The sequence below is a fragment of the Camponotus floridanus genome, unplaced genomic scaffold (genome assembly GCF_003227725.1).
Source record: "Camponotus floridanus strain SB8 unplaced genomic scaffold, Cflo_v7.5 scaffold12, whole genome shotgun sequence".
Classification (NCBI taxonomy): Eukaryota; Metazoa; Arthropoda; class Insecta; order Hymenoptera; family Formicidae; genus Camponotus; species Camponotus floridanus.
This window is the reverse complement of record NW_020229237.1, coordinates 2,507,833-2,528,735: the sequence shown is the minus strand read 5'-3', so window position 1 is coordinate 2,528,735 and position 20,903 is coordinate 2,507,833. Positions and strand designations below refer to the sequence as shown.

Genomic DNA, 20,903 nt, shown 5'->3' with positions numbered 1-20,903 from the left:
CGTTCCAAAATTTATTGCCAGTACTGAAAATCTATAGTTTACGTCACGTAAACTATAGATTTTCAGTACTGGCAGTGAATTTTGAAACACAGCCCATGTTGCGATTGACGACAACCAATCATATCGACCTGTGCCTAGGGTAACCAGCAACGATTGACCAATCAGAGAGTCCTATTTTGAATCAGCGACGTGGTCAATCGAGTACCATCCGCTGATAAAAGATGAACGCACTGCACAGTTCAGTATCATCAGTATCATCAGTTACAATTTTCGGATGTTTTAATACTTGTCGATTTTAACTACGATTTGTTTTTGTCGCTCCTTTTTCAATTTCTAAAGTGTAATAATATATTAGTTTGTAAATGAACAAATTCTAAAAATAAATGTAAGAATTCTATTTAAATCTAAATCCAAGGAGCAAAATATTAGCAATATGTTATTACTTTGTTTTATACATGTGTGTAATCAATTACGGACATCAAGTGAAGATTTATTTCTAAAAATCTCATTTTTTTGGAAGATTCGAAATGAGAGTGATATGATGAATAAAAAGGAATCATTTTCCAAAGTGAATAATTTTTGGCATCGAAATTTGAGTATCGGATAATGATCAGGTAAAGCTCGTTCATTCATTTAGATTTAAGTTCAAAATATGGAGGCTCATTTATTCAAGGAATAGGGATGGCGCGAAATATAAAATGAAAAAAGAGATTCTAGTTGATAGAATAAAGTCTATTAAAATATTATTATTTTTGCTATTTTGTTATTTATTAAATTTTTGCTGAAATCTTCGAAAAAATTTTCGTAGTAGGCAAAATTTATGCAAAATTTGGCTATTTGGAAGAGACTTTCGAAATTTGATTAATTTTTTAAAGTTGATAAAAAACGAGAAATGTATAAAAGAAAATTTAAAAAAATCGAATTTATTTTCTAAATTGAATTAAAATTTTTCTATTATAAAAAAATATATAATTATAATTAAATATATAATTAAATATATAATTATAATAATTAAATATATAATTATATATAATATTAGAGGGAGATTGTGAAAGATACAATTATCTTCAGGATAAAATCGATATTTTCTTCGTTTCTTCCTTTCTCTCACTTTACTTTGTTTTATACCTTAATTCATATATCTTAATTATTTTTAATTCTTAGAACTTTGAGAATTTCTTTTCGATACACGAGCATACAATATATATGTATAATATATTATTTTGAGTGCAAAGAATATATTAACATTTATAAATATATATTATAATAATGTATATAAAATGTATTAACAATATATATATATATATATATATATATATATATATATATATATAAAATCATTAACACATACAAACACATGTAATAATATATTACATATATCGAGTAATAATTAAGAGGAACAAGTCTCTCTAAGGAAAACCTTCCGTAAGGTATAAAATGGCGAAACGCGACAGGTCCTCCATACAACTATCATATATATATATATATATATATATATATATATATATATATATGTATATACACATAATATATACACGCCATCGCGGCTGTAAAAGGGCCCGCTAAAAGCTGCACATATGCGTGACGTGCGTTGCGACGTGTACATGTGCATATATGTATACATGTACGTCTAACTGTGCGCGTGTGTGTGTGTACATTCTCATGAATCACCTCGGGATCCACGGTCGCCTCTCCCCTGTCGTTCCGTTAATTGAAAAATCTCTCTCGCGCCGACTAGTACGATATAGCGAATGAAATGCGAGACGTAGCCCCGGGAACACGCTTCAGGGACGCTCGCTTTCGAATTTTGGGAGAGCTCTGACAATGAGAATCGCTGCTAGAAAAGATGGCTCTGGCGGCCGGTAATCGCGTCCCTTCGATCGTCGTCACCTAGTGCGTGCCTCCTCGTATCCTCGTTGCCTCCTCTCCTTGGAGAATCCTCCTTTATCCGTCATCTCGTTACCTCGACGAGCGTTCGCTCGTCCCAAGATTCATCCTCGCTTATTCTCTTCGTGACCGTCCCATCTAACGATGCGTCTTCGTGTGACATTCTTGGAGAATGTCAACTCTGAATTGCTATTTGTCGGTAGCGACTGTCGTCCGGAGGGTCTCTCGAGGGTGTTGAAGGTGTAAGATAGAGAAGAAGAGAGGATTCCGGTGTTTCGTATTCGTTTGTCGTTGTCTTCTTCCTTTCACCAAGCATCCCGAAAGGTGTGTTGTCGCGAATACAATTGTGTATTCAGTTGTCTAGTTCTGTAAATTTCAAAGTTTTTTTTGTGATTATCGTCGAGGAATTGTTGCGAATTACATAGATCTCTTTATGTCTTTCAACTGTGTTTTTGCATTTTGAAACAAAATAATTATATGTGCAATTTTAGAAAGAGAAATGAACTGTGGAAAGTATAATTGAAAAAAGAAATAGATTTATTTATTTTGACAAATAGATTTACCTGATTATTACGTGAATATTTTAAATTATTGTGACTATTGTAATTCTTGTCATCAATGTTTATTGATTTCTGCTTTACTCATGCAAGTATATTTTGCTTACCGAATAGAAACACAGTGAATTAAATCATGGATCAGACAAAAAATAGACCAAGTAGACCACGATTGCGATCACACGGCAACTCTGCTAGAGTGCTTGTGTTTGATCAACATGAAACGGAGGAAACTGCCAGTAATATAGAAACAGAAGTGCATAAACGTCCAATCCCATCAAAGGTAGAAAGCAAGGAAGCTCCAGTTCGGCCTGGTAAATAGAAAAAAAGATTCCAGATTTTATATTAATTCTTAACTATAAACTTTGCTTAGTGTGTCTACAAAATAATTTATTTTATTATATATATACATTAAAATTGTATTATTTTAGTTAGCGGAGAGTTGTCAAATCTTGTTCGCATGAGAAATTCTGCAATTGGGAAGTCAGCACCTTCTCTTTCAGTTCATGTGGTTAGTATATATTGAATAGACAAGAAGATTTATTTATATACTTGGTGATAATATTTTTCCAGCGTGACTTCAACATTCCTCGTCGTGCTGCTAAAGCTGCTCATCGCAAATCTTTAATTTCAACCACATCACCTACTTTACCACGTTGCCATTCACCTTTATCAGGTATATAATTTCTATTAATGATTATTTCTATTTTTTTTTTCAAATTATACCTTTTTGATCAAATTTAAAAGATTAGCAATATTTTAAATACATGTACACAATACATTTGATTTTGTTAGTTTTAGAATACATAAAGAAAACTTTTTTATCCTTACATATATAGTATCCTTAACATAAATTAGAATTTCAAGAAATTCTGTATATCCTGGCATATAAATTATAAATGTTGCTTATACTTATATTAGTGGAAACATTATCTTCTTATATTTTTACTTGATTATTTACTGACAATAGCAAGTTAATTTTTTCTACTGCTTATTTCCCGATATAGCATTCGTCCCGATTGTAGGCAGTCCCCTAGAGAGTCCTAGGATGTCATCCAGTCCACACTTTGCTTTTGCTCCAATTAAAAGGTACTTATTTCACACTTTACTGTTTGTCTCAGGACATTTAAATTAGTTTGATCTGATTGCTCAAGGTAAGGTGTCATCACTGTAAATGATATAGCTTTTGCATGTTATAAATAGAAAAGAAAAATGGTGATACAAAAACTTTACTATGCAAAGTCCATGAAGAAAAATAAGAGTTTAATAAAGAAATGCTTGTAAGTTTTTTTATTTAACACAAGTATCAAGGTTTTATGGGTTTTATAATTTTATATTGAGTTTTTTTAATTCTTTAATTTGTACAAGTTTTGTAAAAAGTTATTATTAAATAAATATTATGACATATTTAAGAATTGGCGGAGGTGCTACAGGAACTGGCGATGGTAGAAGATGGTCAGTTGCTAGTTTGCCATCCAGTGGCTATGGAACAACACCTGGTTCCAGTAATGTTTCGGTATGATTGATTGGTATGCATTGGGCATGCTGTTCGTGCTAATCGCTAATCATAATACGTCATTTGTATTCCATCAGTCACAATATTCGAGCCAAGAACGTTTGCATCAACTGCCAAATGTTCCAACTAAGGACGAATTGCGTATGTTGTCTTGCCATTTTTCCAAGCCTGGGACACCATGCTCTTCACATCCGGGATTCCCTGGTTCTAGCATATCTAGTATTCCAGGCAGCGCGTCTCTTAGCCTTGAAGAAGAGGGCTGTCGATCGCCTTTACATCGTCCACGTTCTCGAAGTTTGAGGTATATCACTTGGAAAATTTTTCTTATGCATTATATTTATAATAGTTATTCGATAATTCTTGATTGACTAAAAGTAAATTGGATACAAATGTATTAATTGTTCATAATTTTTGTACAATTGCAGTAGTCCAAGTCGATCACCTGTTCTTGATAGTGAAATTGTTATGATGAATACTTTATATAAAGAAAGATTTCCAAAGGTACTATTAATCATTGACTAAAAGTTTTTGTTATATAGTATTATATCAATCGCAATAATTACATTTTTAGGCAACACAACAAATGGAAGAACGACTGACTAATTTTATTAATGAGAATAAAGAGATAGATGAATATGAAGTAGTGGCTAATATGACGCAAGATTCATTACCAATTTTACGTTTTGTACATCACCAAGTAATCGAAATGGCCAGAGACTGCTTACAAAAATCTCAGGAAAAATTGATCACAACGAGATACTTTTACGAGATGAGCGAAAATCTGGAACATCTTTTAATGGAAGTATGTGTATAAAATATAGATTGGGTGATTTTATCAAGACATATTTATAACTACTTCGTTTCTTTCTTTCTTGCAGACAAAGGATAAATCTTTGGAGGCTGCAACGAGATTAACAGGATTAATAAAAAAACTTTTATTAGTTATATCGCGACCAGCTCGTTTACTAGAATGTTTGGAATTCGATCCCGAAGAATTCTATCATCTGCTTGAACAAGCAGAGGGTCAAGCTAAAGTCAATGCAGGAATAAAAACTGATATTCCTCAATACATTATTACTAAACTCTCCTTAAACAGAGATCCTATATCTGGTATATACTTTTTGCTATTTTTAAAATATAATACAATTATAAGTATAAGCTATTGAAATATTGAATCTTTTGTAGAATTGCAGGAAGATTTGAATAAATTGGAAGATTCTGCGAGTTCTAGCGACAGTAATCTGCAAGTAACATCAAGTCCAAATAAAGATGATGATAAGTGTCAGCGCATTCCATGCGAAAGTGACTATGAAGTATTGAAACTTATTAGTAATGGCGCCTATGGTGCAGTCTATTTAGTTAAAGAAAAGATCGCTCGACAAAGATTTGCCATGAAAAAAATTAATAAAAATAACTTAATGTTACGAAATCAAGTAGAACAAGTGTTTGCCGAAAGAGACATAATGAGCTTTACAGATAATCCATTTGTAGTTTCTATGTACTGTAGTTTCGAAACTAAGGTATGCACGAGTTTTATTATTAATATTTCACAATATAATAGTATCTCATAATATACTCTAAATTATTAAAAAATGCTTTTTTTCAGAAACATTTATGCTTAGTAATGGAATATGTAGAAGGAGGAGATTGTGCGAATCTTTTAAAAAATATTGGTCCACTGCCACCAGATATGGCAAGATTTTATTTTGCAGAGACTGTTTTGGCTGTCGAATATTTACACAGTTATGGCATTGTACATCGGGATTTAAAGCCTGATAAGTAAGATATCATTGCATAAAAAACTGATAAAAAGATATATTGAATACTAAAAAATACAGATGATAATGAATTATTTTTTTTAATAGTTTGCTTATCACTGCCCTGGGACACATTAAGCTTACTGACTTTGGCCTTAGTAAAATGGGTCTAATGTCTTGTAAGTGTGAAAAAATACTTCAATCATATAACATAAGTAAAAACAAATTAATCGTTCATATATAATTTCCAGTGGCAACAAATCTCTATGAGGGCTATATTGATCGAGACACACGACAGTTTTCGGACAAGCAAGTATTTGGTACACCAGAGTACATCGCTCCAGAAGTTATATTACGCCAGGGTTATGGTAAACCAGTCGATTGGTGGTCCATGGGTATCATATTGTATGAATTTCTGATCGGCTGTGTTCCGTTTTTTGGCGAAACACCTGAAGAATTATTTGCTCACACAGTAAATGGTAATTTTTTTCAATTATTATTGATAATTCGATATTGAATATTGAATATTTAAAATTGATAAGCTGAAATGCATTTGGATGTATTTTTTCATAAATATAAATATCATAATAGATAATTCAAATTATAATTCCTAGATGATATTGAATGGCCGGACGAAGATGACTGGCCTGTTCAGCCCGAGGGAAAGGACATTATAACGGCACTTCTACATCAGAATCCTAGAGATCGATTAGGGACTGGTGGGTCGCATGAAGTCAAGGAGCATCCATATTTTTATGGAGTAAACTGGAATAGTTTACTTAGACAGAAAGCCGAGTTTGTGCCGCAGTTAATCAATGATGAGGATACAAGCTATTTCGACAGTAAGTATTCAGAGACATATTATTATAATATTAATTGCACGTTGCTAATTATATGTTTTTTTTTGTAATATTTCAGCTCGTATGGACAGATATAATCATGACTTGGGTGATGACACAGACGACACCGACGATTCTCCTTTATTCGGATCGTTCTCTTCTTACTCGCCTCAATCGCGTAAGATCTCGCAGACACGCCCACCCCTTAATCCTGACGCAGACGTGGACGTTTCTAAAAAACAATTGTTCCGCACTGAACTTGAAGGCACGTTCGCGCAATTATCCCTTGGATCAAATTCATCGTTGGTCACGCCACCGCCATCCAAACTGGCCGATCCTCAATCCACACAATCGTCCGAGAAGCATCGGACGCCCCTCTTATCCGTAAAGAGCAATTCTTACGCCGAAAATCAAAAAGCCGACAAATTAAACATAATGTCGTCATCCTGTACGACTTCATCGAGCAACGAGTCTCAGCTTACAATTGTTAAAGGCACTCAAGCGGAAGGAGCGTCGATTAACTTGAGCACGCCCGATTCCTCGCAAACCGAGTCTGAAGATATTAGTCCTCAGATCCAGAGAAAGCGACACACGCACTCTCGTGATAAGCTGCCCAGGTTCAGTATATCCATTGATGATGAACACATGTGAGTCATTCAGCCACATTCTCGCAATAATACAATTCCAGTTTACTCTCTTCTATTAGTTTCAACTCTCATACACATTTTTTAACTTATAACTTTAATTTATATACACTTTATAATTTTATTTCACATTAAATTTATATATATATATATATATATTTTTTTTTTTTTTTTCAATTCTCATTTTTAATTTATAACTTTAATTTGTGTGTAAAACTACCCTCATACATATATGTGTATATATTCACGATTCATCTAGTTTAATTAACAATTATATTGCATCTAATATTAATAAAAAACAATAACTTTTTATTATAGGTTGGATCTCGCAGCGGCGAATAAAGATGCAGCAGAGGAAAGCAAGCATAATTCCAGTACTGATTCTTTCGAGTCCTTCAGTATTGTACCTATGTTACCATCTGCTCGACAAAAATCTCGCTCCGTTATAAAATCTGCCTCGACCAGTGGGCTTTCATTAGTAATTCCGACTAGTGACTTTGCCTGTATGTTTCTAATATATATGTATGTGCAAAGTAATATAAAATATGATAGTTTTTTATTTAAAATGTATGTTCTGTTAGACGACGCACCACTGAACGCTCAACCTATCGAATCGCCTGGTGGATCGTCAACCGCGTCTTCGAGGGATACCTCTCCATGCCGTGAGCTGAGCCCTCTCGTGACTAGTTTAAAACCACCTATTATCATTCGTCGAGGTCCATGTGGTTTTGGTTTTACTGTACACACCATCAGGGTGTATTATGGTGACAGCGATTTCTACACTATGCATCATCTAGTAATGGCAAGTTACAACTCAATATTAAATATTTTTTTATTAATATGAAAAAAACGTTATAAATATACTATAAACACTATATTATTATATATATTTTTATAATTATTAATTATAAAAATTCATTGTTCTTATTATACAAAACTTACTGATTATCGTTTCATATTTTATCCTTGAAATTATACCTCATCAATTTATATATACAACTCTACAATACTATTATTTATTCTGTTATTTAATTTTTGATTATATTTTTATATTTCAATATAAATTAAATTGTTATTTGAGTACTATTATTATGATGTTGCATTTTATCCCTATATGTATTTTTATATCTCTAATATATTTTATTTTTATTATATATTACAAATTTTATCATATTTTTATATATTTCGCTTATATACTTTATTTTATGTTAAATATTTTTTTCATTTTTTCTGTTTAATCTTTGTTTTATTTCTTTATTTTAATCTTTGTTTTGTTATTGCCTTTTCTTAGGAAGTTGAGCAATCCAGTCCGGCGTTCGAAGCTGGCTTGAGACCGGGCGATCTGATAACGCACATAAATGGTGAAGCGGTACAGGGTCTGTATCATACTCAAGTCCTGCAATTGATGTTAAGCGGCGGTGATCATGTGACGTTGCGTAGTACACCGCTGGAGAATACTAGTATCAAAACAGGTGGTAGAAAACGCGATCTCGCTCAGAGTAAACTGGCGCGTCGGACGCTACACAAACAACGAAAGCAAAAGCGGGATCACTCGGACAAGAAACGGAAAACATCGCTGTTCAAAAGGATAAGCTCCAAACGAGCGAGCGTAGAGATGCAACAGGTATATTAGGGGGGAATTTTCGCATTTTCGTTAGTGGCATTGATGCTAAATGCTATCTTATGATGTTTCACGGTATCTATATTTTAATGAAACTCACTTATTGTCATATAGAAGTGAGCACAATATGTTTCATATATTTTTGATGTTAATATTAATTTTGCACAGCAAGATGCGTACACATTTATTCTCTCTACATGCTATTGCAAACAAAAACAAAGTTTTAAAGCACATTAGCATATACATATATGTGTAGCACTATATATATATATACACACATACACACGCGCAAACACGCAATTACGTTAAGTGCATTTTCTTTTGCAGCCGTTAACTATCAGTTGTCCATTGTCAGCACCCATTTTGTCCAGCGACAGCAAACCTCCACTTATGGTATGATTTTTTATACATTTGTTGTGCTTTTCCGTCGATCTCCTCGCTGATATCGTTTTTGTTGTTATTTTGTTAAACAACATGTATTTCTTCTGCGATTACACGGCTTTCGAATGGCTAATCCACACTTGGCAAATAATCTTTATTGCGTTTACAAGACTTTATACAACACTCATAATTGCCAGTTATTGTTAAGTAATAGGTAAAATTATCATATTGTCATCAGTGGGGCAGATTTAATCGACTCGTTGATAAAAAAAAAATGACGAGGGAAATTTTGGAATTTTTTGCATTATTAATCAAGAACATCTTATCTAAAATTTCAGATGGCCGCTGGTATCTGTTCACCCTCTATGGTTACGCCTAGTCGATCGTTTCAGTCGTTTACTCGCTCGCAAGAAGCGTCATCGTACTTTACGGCATGTTCAAAATCCGTTTGCAGTCCGTCCCCGCCGACGAGTCGTATCAGCTCGGACTCTTATCATTCTACCGGAAACACGAGTCCATGTTCGAGTCCGAACTCTTCCTCATCCCCAGGCTCTAATACGTCCGCGGGCAATCTGTCGGGCATCTCAAACCAATCGCATTACCAGCGTCCGAGCACGCTTCACGGTCTCAAACACAAGTTGCACACAGCCGCAAAGAATATTCATTCGCCAAATCGCAGGAAATCCGTAGGTCATATACCTTTGTCGCCGTTAGCTAGGACTCCAAGTCCATCACCAATACCTGCTAGTCCGACAAGAAGCCCAAGCCCCTTAGCATTTCCTACGGGCCATCAACCGGGTAGTTCCAACACTACGCAGTCGTATAGTCCAGGTATTAAAAATATAAATAATAATTACACATTTTTAATTACATTCTGACGATATCGTAGCGATTGTGTGACTCACTTTTATATATTTTTTTATGGCATTCAAATATGGATAGAATACACATCTTTTATTTAATTCATATTATATATGAATGATGAATATATAAATGCAGATTAAATATGTATAATAACATTGTCAACCATATAAGTTTCAGTGCGTTTTATAGTAATAGAGGTGTTAAGTAAATATACAGGGTGTTCAGAAAGTTGTTATACACCTATTACTATTTAATTAATATAATATAAGAGTGTAAAATCTTGAAACTGCTTAGAGATTTTATCAGATAAATATCATCAGAAGAATTGAAAATTTTTGATAACAAAATTAGACGAGTTAAGAGTTGTTTACATGCTCATGAAGATTCCATTTCCAATATTTTTTGTAAAGAAAAATTTGCTAATAATGTTTGATAAGTTTTTTTTTTCAATAAATGAAATTGGTGTATAATTAGTTTTTGAACACTCTATATAAAAGATATCATTAATAGTATGTTTGATTTTTCCATTGAATAAAAATAATTTGTTTTATTTAATAATGATTTTATTACCCTTTCTCCAGGAGCATGTTTATCGACACCGAATAGCCAGAAAAAAGGATACGGTCGTCCTAAGTCTGCTGAGCCAGGTTCGCCGTTACTTCGACGAGCGCTCAGTCCTGATCGACTTCACCCGCGCTCAGCGGAAAACAAAACGTCGATATCGCCTTTGGCGAATACTGTAGTGAAGGTAACGCCACGCGTGACTATTGCGCAATCGTCTCACAACAACAACGAAACGTCGGACGAATCGAGTGATAATTTCAAGGAAGGCAATGAAGGCGCAAAGGGCGAGAAGAAAGTATCAAGCGAGCAAAAGGCAGATTATTCCAAATTAACTCATGGTATATCCATTAATTTAGGGAATGTAGGTATGTCAAATTCTTGTGGTAGCACGCAATTACCACGAATAGCCGAAGAAAAGGACTCGCCGACAGGCACCAAGAGCGATGACTACTCATCATCGAAAGAAATCGATCCAGAGAAAAGCGAAAGGCAGTCTGCGATGTCTTGTAGCAGTGATCAGTCCGCGGAAAAAGTTCAGAGCAACGAACGTCAAAGTAAAACTGCCACCGGCAGTAAAATATCGCAATACAATAAAAAAGAAGAAAATGTTCAATCAAGTGTTTCACAATCAAGCACGCAGCATATAACCAGTGTCATGAATTTACCGAAGAACTTAGATCAGAGACATTATCAAACCAATGAAAAATCTACTATTGGGTCACTATCGCATAAACCATTTACTGTCGAGCAAAAAAGTACTGGTAAAGGCAATATAGAGGTTCATCAAGATGGTAAAAAGATGCTCAAAAGATACAAGGTCGACTTTGGCGATAACGCTTATTCGAGCACGCATGAAGGCAGCGCAGCGTCGGGAAGAGAGAAGAAGAATAATTAATTCCGCATTTTTTGAATAAATTTAACGAAATATCGGTCACATGTAGTTGGGAGTTTTGGATTACCTGTGTGTTAATCAAATGAGAAATAAGTTATTCCTCGCAGGATTTAAATCGAATAGCTATGAGACGCTAATGATCATATGAGAGGTAAGAGACTAATCAAAAACAAAGAGAAAGAAATTCAAAAAAGCAAGGAAGAAAAAAATAAAAGATCACAGGTTTTGAATTTATAGCTTTATGGAATTTCTATATTCAAACCTATAGGCTTCCGTCAAATAAAACTACCTGAAAGCAATTAAAATACTAATATATATTTCCGAGAGGTTTTATTCTATTTCCATAAAATATATCTGTTTGTTATACAAGATATACCACATACAAAAACCTTTCAACAAATAATGCACAGAAAAGAGATAAATTATTTTAATTGTCTAAACAAAAACTCAAAATAATATTACTAACTTGAAATCACAAAACTGCTATTAAAGTTGCTCTTTAACGATTAGATGATTGGAGTGATTTTATGCTTCGGGCTACAGTATTTACACGATCTCATTTATATTTAAATATTAACACGTGTATGTGTGTGGTGTGTGTGTGTGTGTGTGTGTGTGTGTGTGTGTGTGTGTGTGTGTGTGTGTGTGTGTGTGTGTGTGTGTACGTGTATGTGTAGTAAATGTAATATTCAATAGCTCTCGCATATAATATCCGGTGTACGTGGAATAGAGTGTTTATTTTTAGAGAGAGAGAAAGAGAGAAGAGGAAAAAATGAAGAAAATATATGACACTATTTTGTTGCGATGGTTTATGTAATATACAAGATGATTCCGTTGCGCACAGTTGTGAGATTACAAAGCGGTAATATATTCATTAACAAAACGAATGTACTCATGAATTAATATATTTTATTTATCTATTTGTGTACATATAGTTTGATTGCACCAAGTGCAAGAAATATGTATTTTTTTTATTCTATGAAATATATTTTCTGCATTTGGTGTGTGTTTGTGTATGTATGTGTGTGTGTGTGTGTGTGTCTATATTTATATATGTATGTATGTATATATATATATATATATATATATATACATATATATATATATATGCTGTGTATAAAATTATAAATGCGGATGAGTGAATATAATGTATTCAATAATTTTTTCGTTAAATTTGTTTCTATATTTGTCTATAATATGTTAAATCTATAATTTGTGATAGTATTTGAAACATAGTCTACATACATAATATTTTTATATTATTATATAGAGTATTTCATAATAGAACTTATTTCATGACTTATTTGACGAGTGGAAGACATAAAAACAAGGAAAAAATTCATTATTGTATTGAAAATTCATCAACGTATACAAAATTATCAAGGAATCTGATAAAAATCTAAAATTTTTGAAAAATTAAAAAACTATATATATATATATATATATATATATATATATGACAATTGTAATCTTGCATGATTGTAAGCTTGCAGATATTTTAAGCACTTTCTATAAATGCAAGCAGCTATACTCACACACTGGAATATAAAATTGGCTATAATTGAAAATAAAATCAAATATATAAAAAGAACATATATTTATATAAACTTTTTTTATTATTTTTATATCTTTCGTTCATCGCTGAAATAAGTTTCATATGTTGTGAAACGTTCTATGTATTTTATATACAGAGTGCCCTTTTTATGGAAACAGTTGTATATCTTTTAAATTTACATCATACAAAGAAATGTTTCAGACAAAATTTATAGGATTTTAAGAGGCAAAAAAGTTGATAATCTTAATTTTTAGTTACAGTTATTTTTTAAGATGTGAAAGAAAAATACATAATTGCTTATTACAAATTGCACGTTTTTTTCTTAAAAATATAGTATCTATTTTTTGCATCTTTGATTCTTCTCTCTTATTTTGTATACATAAAGATAAGTAAAATCATAAATAATTTACAAGATATTTATAAAAATATGAATATTTTACGAGATATTGCTCATAGTTTATATAAAATTAATAAATTTTATATATAAATTATATAAAATTTATATATATTTATAAATTTTATATAAAATTCTACCAAATTAAATTATATAAAATATCTTTTACATTATTCAATTCCATCCTGTAATTTTTATAATTTTTTTTTAATATTGCGAGGAATTCATTTATACAAAAAAAATGCATATGCGGTATCCATTTAAAAAAACTGAATTAATCTTCACATGACTTTGAAAAATCTTAGTTAAAATTATATCAATTTGTAAACGTTACCTTATGTTAGTGTTCAACATTATTATAACATTGAGCTAAACTCTTATTTACATTTCATATAAATCAATAATTAATCAATAATTATTATAGATTCTAATAAACTAGATGAGTAGAAGCATGAAATGTAATCAAATAGAAAACTTTTTTTTTCACTGAATCTTAATTAAAAATTATCAACTTTTTTCTTCCTTGAAACCCTATAAATTCTGTCTAAAGCATTATTTTTTCCCTGATAAGCTTAGGAGATATATAGTTGTTTCCATTAAATAGGAGATCCTGTATATATGATTTCTAATTCGAATATTTTCTGTATTGCATTATGACATATAAAATTAATGATTACATCATACACTTTTCGGCTAATCTTTAGTAACATTTTACAACTACAAACCTTAAATACGAGTAAATGCTTGCGCCGGTGTTTATCAGTCATTATAACACTGAGATAAACTAATATTAATATTTTATATAAGTCAATAATTTAGTATTTTATGGATATTAATAAACTAGATTAGTAGAAGTGTGTATGTAAATGTAATCATAAATAGAGAACTCTCTCTTTGAAAGAGAGAAAGAGAGAGACAAAAAGAATTCTTTCATAATTTATAAATTATCTAAAATGAATTTAAAAGAATACATATATTATAAAAAAGAGAAATTTGATTGGTGCTTATACATTCGTATAATTCAAGTATCTCGTAACTGCTTAAATATATAACTGCATAACGAACGTTTTCATTTACACGTCAAAAATCAGACATATATATATAGTACAGATATTGCTCAGTGGCATAGCAAAATCAAACATTTATCGCTGCGGAAACATCTTGCATACTTTATATTATAGAAACAACAAAAATATATTGAAGATTGACGCTTGGTATGCTCGTGATTCATTAAATTTTTAATACTATAATCAGTTTTTATTAATTTATGTATAATTTGTAATATATTGTACATGTGTATTATATTGTGTATAATTACAATTTTTTAATCGAGAAAATGCTTTCATTGGAATATTTAGCGCTATTTTTGTTATATTTAATTGAACTTTGATTTATCTTTGCTCGTTGCTACATCTACAAAATGCAACAAAAAGAAAAAAAAACAAAAAAAATGATAAAGGGAAAAAGCTTGCTTTTCAACTTTGCAGAAAATAAATTTTCTCTGTCGCGAGGTACACAATCTCGTTCACATTATATGGTGATTTCATATCTGTAATTTTTATCATAACTTTGTTAGCATGATAGTGTCTTATCAGCTAAAAATTAATCGTTAATTCTGTAATTAATAATAGCATGCGCTAACATTTGTGAAATTGTTAGATTTTGTAATGAGCTATATAATTAATATGATTGCAGATTCTGCTCATGAATAGAACTAGATTGTCAGAGTAGATTTCATTGGTAATTAATAGGTTATTTATTAATAGATTTTGTTAATGGTTATCATTATTACACACAGTTGAGTGAATTGCTGTGATGCATACTTTACCTAGCGTTCTATATTGCTTCGTTTTAACAAACATTTGCTATTTAGTAGTATAAGAGTAAAAGTTCGAAAAAATAAAAAGGTTTTGCAAGATATTTAAAATCTCTTTCATCTTTTATTTAAGATTTTACATCATATATTTATTATGGTTTTTATAATAACATCAAGTATTCTGTTATAAAAACTATAATAAAATGATGAATGTAAAAAATATTATTTATATCACGGTGAAATATCCCAGCATTTTTTAAAATATAGAATAAAAATCTAAAGTTGTCTTTCGTAAAGATTATTTTTCGAACTTTTATGCTTTTATACGCATGTAAAAAAATTGGTTTGTATAAATTCAACTGAGTGATTTCATTAAAAGAGATGCAATTGCACTTTTTTGATACATCATAACGCTTAAGAAAAAAGGGAATTTAGAAAGGCCATTGTTACATTATTTAATTTTCTTTTGTGTTATTTTTTCCTATTGTCAACCGTTCTCGAGAAGATCATACTGAATGATCATTCTAAGATCGATCGGTTATACAAGATGAATTATCTAACAGTACAGTAATGCGTTTTATTTTTTTTTTCTTTTTTTATAAAAGTTATTTTCAGTTTTCTTAGAGAACCCGACATTCTGTTTTAAAATTCAAGAAGAATATGGGACGTTAGGTGAAAAAAATGCGTACTAAATATGCATAGAATCTCTCAAGTATATCGCGCCATTTACTAATAATTTTTTGAAGTCATTTGGAGGTAATTAAAAATTTTAATATCAAAATGTTCAGGTCATAATTTATAAAAAATTTTTAATTTTTAGACTCTCATTATTATCATCATAACAGTATTTGATAGATTAATTATATGCGAGAAAATAATGTTTTCGCTCTCCATTTTCTAACTATTATAGAGCAAAAATAATAAGAATAATGAAAAGTAAATAAAATGTAATTGAAAAATAATTTAACAATTTTTGTGAAAATTACTAAGAATTTCTTCAGATCGGAATTTCGAAATGAGTGTACGATTTCGTACAATTTTTCAACTTTCTGTGCGAAAAATCCATATCAATGCTCTTAGCATATAATTATACGGTTTCACATGTGAATTTGCAATTGTTCCCGCGAAGTGAGGTCCGTGATAATAAGTATGTTAATTGCATCCAATTTGAATTTTTTGTATGAACTTTTGTTAATGACATTTTAATAAACAAGGAATGATAGTTAAAAATATTACACAATTCCGTAGAGATTCTTCGTAAAGATTCGAATTATATATCAAAGTTAAGAAAAAGTACAATACTGTAGAGATTTATTACAAAATTATACAATATTCTATATGTATATATAATTATAAATTGTAGATCTATATAAATTATATAATTATATATGAAATATTGTAATGACAAACTCCTTCTTCTAAAAAAATATGAACATTATTCTTTTAATTATTTTTCAATTATTCTTAAAATTCTTCCTATATAAGCAGACAAAAGGTACATAAGAGAAAAAGAATATATCTTAATTATATTTTATTTTTTTGAAAAATTTATAAAAGTGAAAAAGATTACTTCTCTCATAATTGTATATAAATATATTAAAATTTTATATATGATTATATTTTTGATACATAATTATATATAGGTTTTTCCTGGATTTATTACAAATTATCAGAGTTTTTATATTTAGATATTAATATTTTCACCTCTAAATGACGACAGAAATTTTTTCTAAATCTTAATAGAAGAGAGATCTAAAATATTCTGTGTATGTATACAAACACACACACACACATATGTATGCTTACATGTACGTGTATGTATAATATCACTGATTAATGGCATGAAAGATTCTATTTATTAGTAGAATAAAATATCTATATTTAAAAAATCTCTTTTTGTCTATTATCGCAGAATTTGGAAGTTGATTGTTTTATACGGCCTGAGGTAATGTCAGTTTTACATTTACTGATTTATCCTGTAGTCCGTCCAATTATACAAATGTTAGCGCTTACTTTATGTGACTTTGCTCATAGCAGTAAAGTTTAAATGTCCATATTGCTCATTAATTAAATAAAATGCGAAACGTTTATTGTACGTTAATATTAAGCTCCTATATAGATGTAAGAATATTTAAGATGAATATGTGTGTGTATGTCAAGCACCTTGTCAAGCAATTTCGAGTCTTAAAGCGACTTTCAAAACGCATTCAACGAAATGTGTTTTCTGTTAAATTTGTTTTTAAATTTTCATCTCATATTCAATCTCGACATATGTATACATACTATATTTTTGTTTTCGGGAATCTATTTATACGTTCAAGTTTCGTATTAATTTAATATTTATTTATGAATTTATAAATTTTTAATTCTATTACAGTAAAATGTTTTTACAATTTTTTTCTTTTCGCTTTAAACATCTCGAGATAAACTAATTAATGTATTTGGAAAATCTCATTGTGTCCATAATACATTATGTTAATTAAGTTAATTTTAAATTTATATTAAACTAAATGAGAAGTGATGTCTAGCTTTAATTAAATTATTCATTAAACATTTTCGTACAAAATTCTCTGATTATCATACATAATGTTTTGCATCTTCGTCTTGTTCGTGCATATCGTGTATATGTTATTGAATTATATTGATATAATAGAATCTCGTTAATTTTGAAATATATGAGGAATGAATATCTCGAATATACGAATAAAAAATTTTTAGGAAACAAAGATTACGGAAAATCCTATGTTTATGAAAAAATGTGAAAATGTATCGAAATTAATGAAACCAAAGTTAAGGAAATTACTAACGTTGATATTTGTTATATCTAGTTAAGGCTCAGTGTAAATTTTTGCAATTAAAACGTAGCTAAATTTTGGTGAATATGCTTCACGAGCCATATTTATTATGATAAGAAAAATAATTAAAAAATTTTATGTATAAATTTATGGAATTCATTTGTTAGCAATATTATTTTTATTGTTAATAGAAATTATTTTAATGAATTATTGATCAAGTCATTTTCATTTATTACTGTTATATAGCTTCTGTCCAGATTTTAGCTAATTTATTAGCAGAAGACGGAGAAAAGTGAATAAGGTATGAGAAAAAAGAGCGAGGGAAAACAGGAGTGAAAAAGGAGAAGGAAGTGAGAAGAAAGAAAAGGAGAATAGAGTGAGAACGCGAATAATGACGCATCGTTACGAATTTAGAAGTTTGCGTGTGTGTGTATGTGTGTGTATTCGACATAAGTATTTCGCTATCCCAATGTCGCAAACGTAGCGCCTTAAAATGATTAGATGATCCCCTTTTGAACACAATTATAATCACAATTATAATCAGAAAATTAAATCCTAAGATATAGTAATAAAGGAAATGCTGGATGTTTCCGCATAAATTTTTTCGCCTATAATGTAGGTAATAATATGGAATAGTGGTTAATGTGTTTACATAGGCTGTCATAGTTATATAGCGTATATGAGTTATTATTATATATTATAAACGAAGCATTATTGTTGTTTCTTTTTGAGTCTCGCTTAGAAAGAGAAGGATTTAATTAGTTTTATCGTCGTCATATGCTTAAATATATAAGCGACATCATCATAATCGATACAAAATAACAAAAAAATGGACGCCGATTTTTAATATTGTATGTGAATTTCTTCTCGTAAGAGCCAATCTCTCTCATAGCATTAAGAGTGAACTCGAAGCGTATCTAGTAATCGTAGTTGACGAAAAAGTAATTTTATCGCGAATATGTATGTGTGTGCACGTGCGAAAAATTGATTTGCATCGAATCGAAATTTTTTCCGCGATCTCAAATAAGAATTGAAATCTACCAAAAGTGAGATGCGACCACTTTGTTGAGAATTGACGAATTCTGTGTAAGAATGTAATAATAATAATTCCATAATTCGTAGAATCTACCTTAGATGCGATTTAGATAATTAGAGTAAATTAACGATTATGGACTTACTTTCCTTCTCGCACTGCATATAATTGTTAGATACATTGTTTTATTACTCTTTATGTTGGTTGTGCTGCGTGGAGGGAAGAAAAGGGAAGCAAATGGAGCAAGAACGAGTTATTATTTGTGGAGAAATCTTTTTTTTTTCTTTCACTTTCCTTTTTTCTGTCAATTATATAACACATAACGAATGTTAAGAACGAATGTTAACAAGTTTTTATTCTTCTGTTTACGTGTATTCGGCAGAAAGAAGCGTCAGCTGCATGCTCTTTTGTATTATTATTAACGAGAGATTGTACTCGAGTGTGATTGTAATAAGATTCGGATTTGTATAAATATCAATGATTTACTGATCGTCTCGAATCCGCCATTGCTTGATTTAATAGCCCGGTTTACTTATTATTAATTTTATGCGTGTATTTTTCTTATTATTATCTTATTATTATTAAATGCACTATTTTACACTTCCTTTATCTATCATAATATAACAATCTGTGTGATATGTGCAATACATTGCTTGATATTTCAGCACGAATAGGACTCTCCGAGAAGTCTGATATTACTATTCGTCTGTGTCAACGTTTGCATTCCTTAATATGCAAAGATATCGAAAACAAAACACGCAGTGTCTAGATTTTTAGAGGAACAAAAAAAATTTGATTTCAATCTATCTAAATTACACTAGTTTTTTATACATACATACATGTATGTGTGAAAAATAGAACACTCGAAATTATCACATTGATTAATGTCAATGCTATTATTATAAAGATAAATGGATAAAACTAAAATTGTCTGTAATTTTGTTATCCTCGAATTTCGGGATATCCCCTGTGTATATGTATGTTCTTTCTGTTTAGCATTATATTTAAAATCCTTAAATATTAAATTTTATTCGTTTTGATCGTTTGTTAACTTTCGTCATAAATTAGGCAATATTAAGATTTTTGCTTGAACTCTAATTCTTAATATTTAATTTAAAATCAAGTGCAGCGCTAATAAAAAATTTCCTTTCAAAATCATATCAAATTTATTATCATGTTATTATACATTCATAAAATGTCATTTTAAAATTTAATTTAAAAATTCTAATTAAACATTAGCATTATAAAAAAAGAAATTTAGCATTATAAAAACAGAAAATAGCATAGTTAAAATGAGTTTGTCGGTTATTCTGATTGAAAGATAATAAAATTAATTTGGAGATTTTTTCACATTGAACATCTTGTATTGTCTTTCAAAGACTATTATTTTATTGAAAAAAATAATAATCGTTGATTCTATTATTTTTTCCAATTGTATAAGAGTTTCATGCTGAAACATTTTATATACTGACAAGTGCTTTGTTGCAATATGTAATATATAAGTATTGGTGTTTCCTCTTTTTCACAATCAATCAATTAATTAATTTAATTTATTTAATTTTATTATTTTATTGTATAATATATTTTCGTATTTTCAGACTCATCAAAAGCTGTTTATTCTTCCGGTTAATAAATCAAAACATAAATACCTTATTAAATATTTTAATTGAAGAAAAATAGAAGCATTTATGTTCGCATTGGCATGAATGGTACCAATATATGATTATCTTAACTGGAGTTTTAATAGCAGTGATTAACATGGATTTTCATCGAAATATGTAATATATTTTA

The 20,903-nt window shown here is 30.2% G+C and overlaps 1 protein-coding gene across 5 annotated transcripts; it reads left to right on the top strand.

The window, feature by feature from the left end:
• Positions 1-1,579: 1,579 nt before the first annotated feature.
• Positions 1,580-12,146, top strand: LOC105259053 (microtubule-associated serine/threonine-protein kinase 3). 5 transcript variants are annotated; one of them, XM_011270759.3, is made up of 22 exons: positions 1,580-1,862; positions 2,559-2,755; positions 2,873-2,952; positions 3,015-3,117; positions 3,449-3,530; positions 3,855-3,957; positions 4,035-4,258; positions 4,383-4,458; positions 4,529-4,759; positions 4,836-5,067; positions 5,143-5,477; positions 5,564-5,736; positions 5,823-5,893; positions 5,966-6,193; positions 6,329-6,556; positions 6,633-7,200; positions 7,516-7,700; positions 7,779-7,999; positions 8,489-8,821; positions 9,146-9,211; positions 9,538-10,030; positions 10,645-12,146. In XM_011270759.3, the coding sequence occupies exons 2-22, from the start codon at positions 2,578-2,580 to the stop codon at positions 11,520-11,522; spliced, it is 5,088 nt and encodes a 1,695-aa protein (XP_011269061.1). In that variant the 5' UTR covers positions 1,580-1,862; positions 2,559-2,577; the 3' UTR covers positions 11,523-12,146. The 5 variants fall into 5 exon arrangements, with proteins under 5 accessions (XP_011269061.1, XP_011269060.1, XP_011269063.1 ...); XM_011270758.3 differs by lacking the exon at positions 1,580-1,862 and adding an exon at positions 2,020-2,211; XM_011270761.3 differs by lacking the exon at positions 1,580-1,862 and adding an exon at positions 2,020-2,211 and having other exon boundaries at positions 6,633-7,170; positions 10,645-12,145.
• Positions 12,147-20,903: the final 8,757 nt, after the last annotated feature.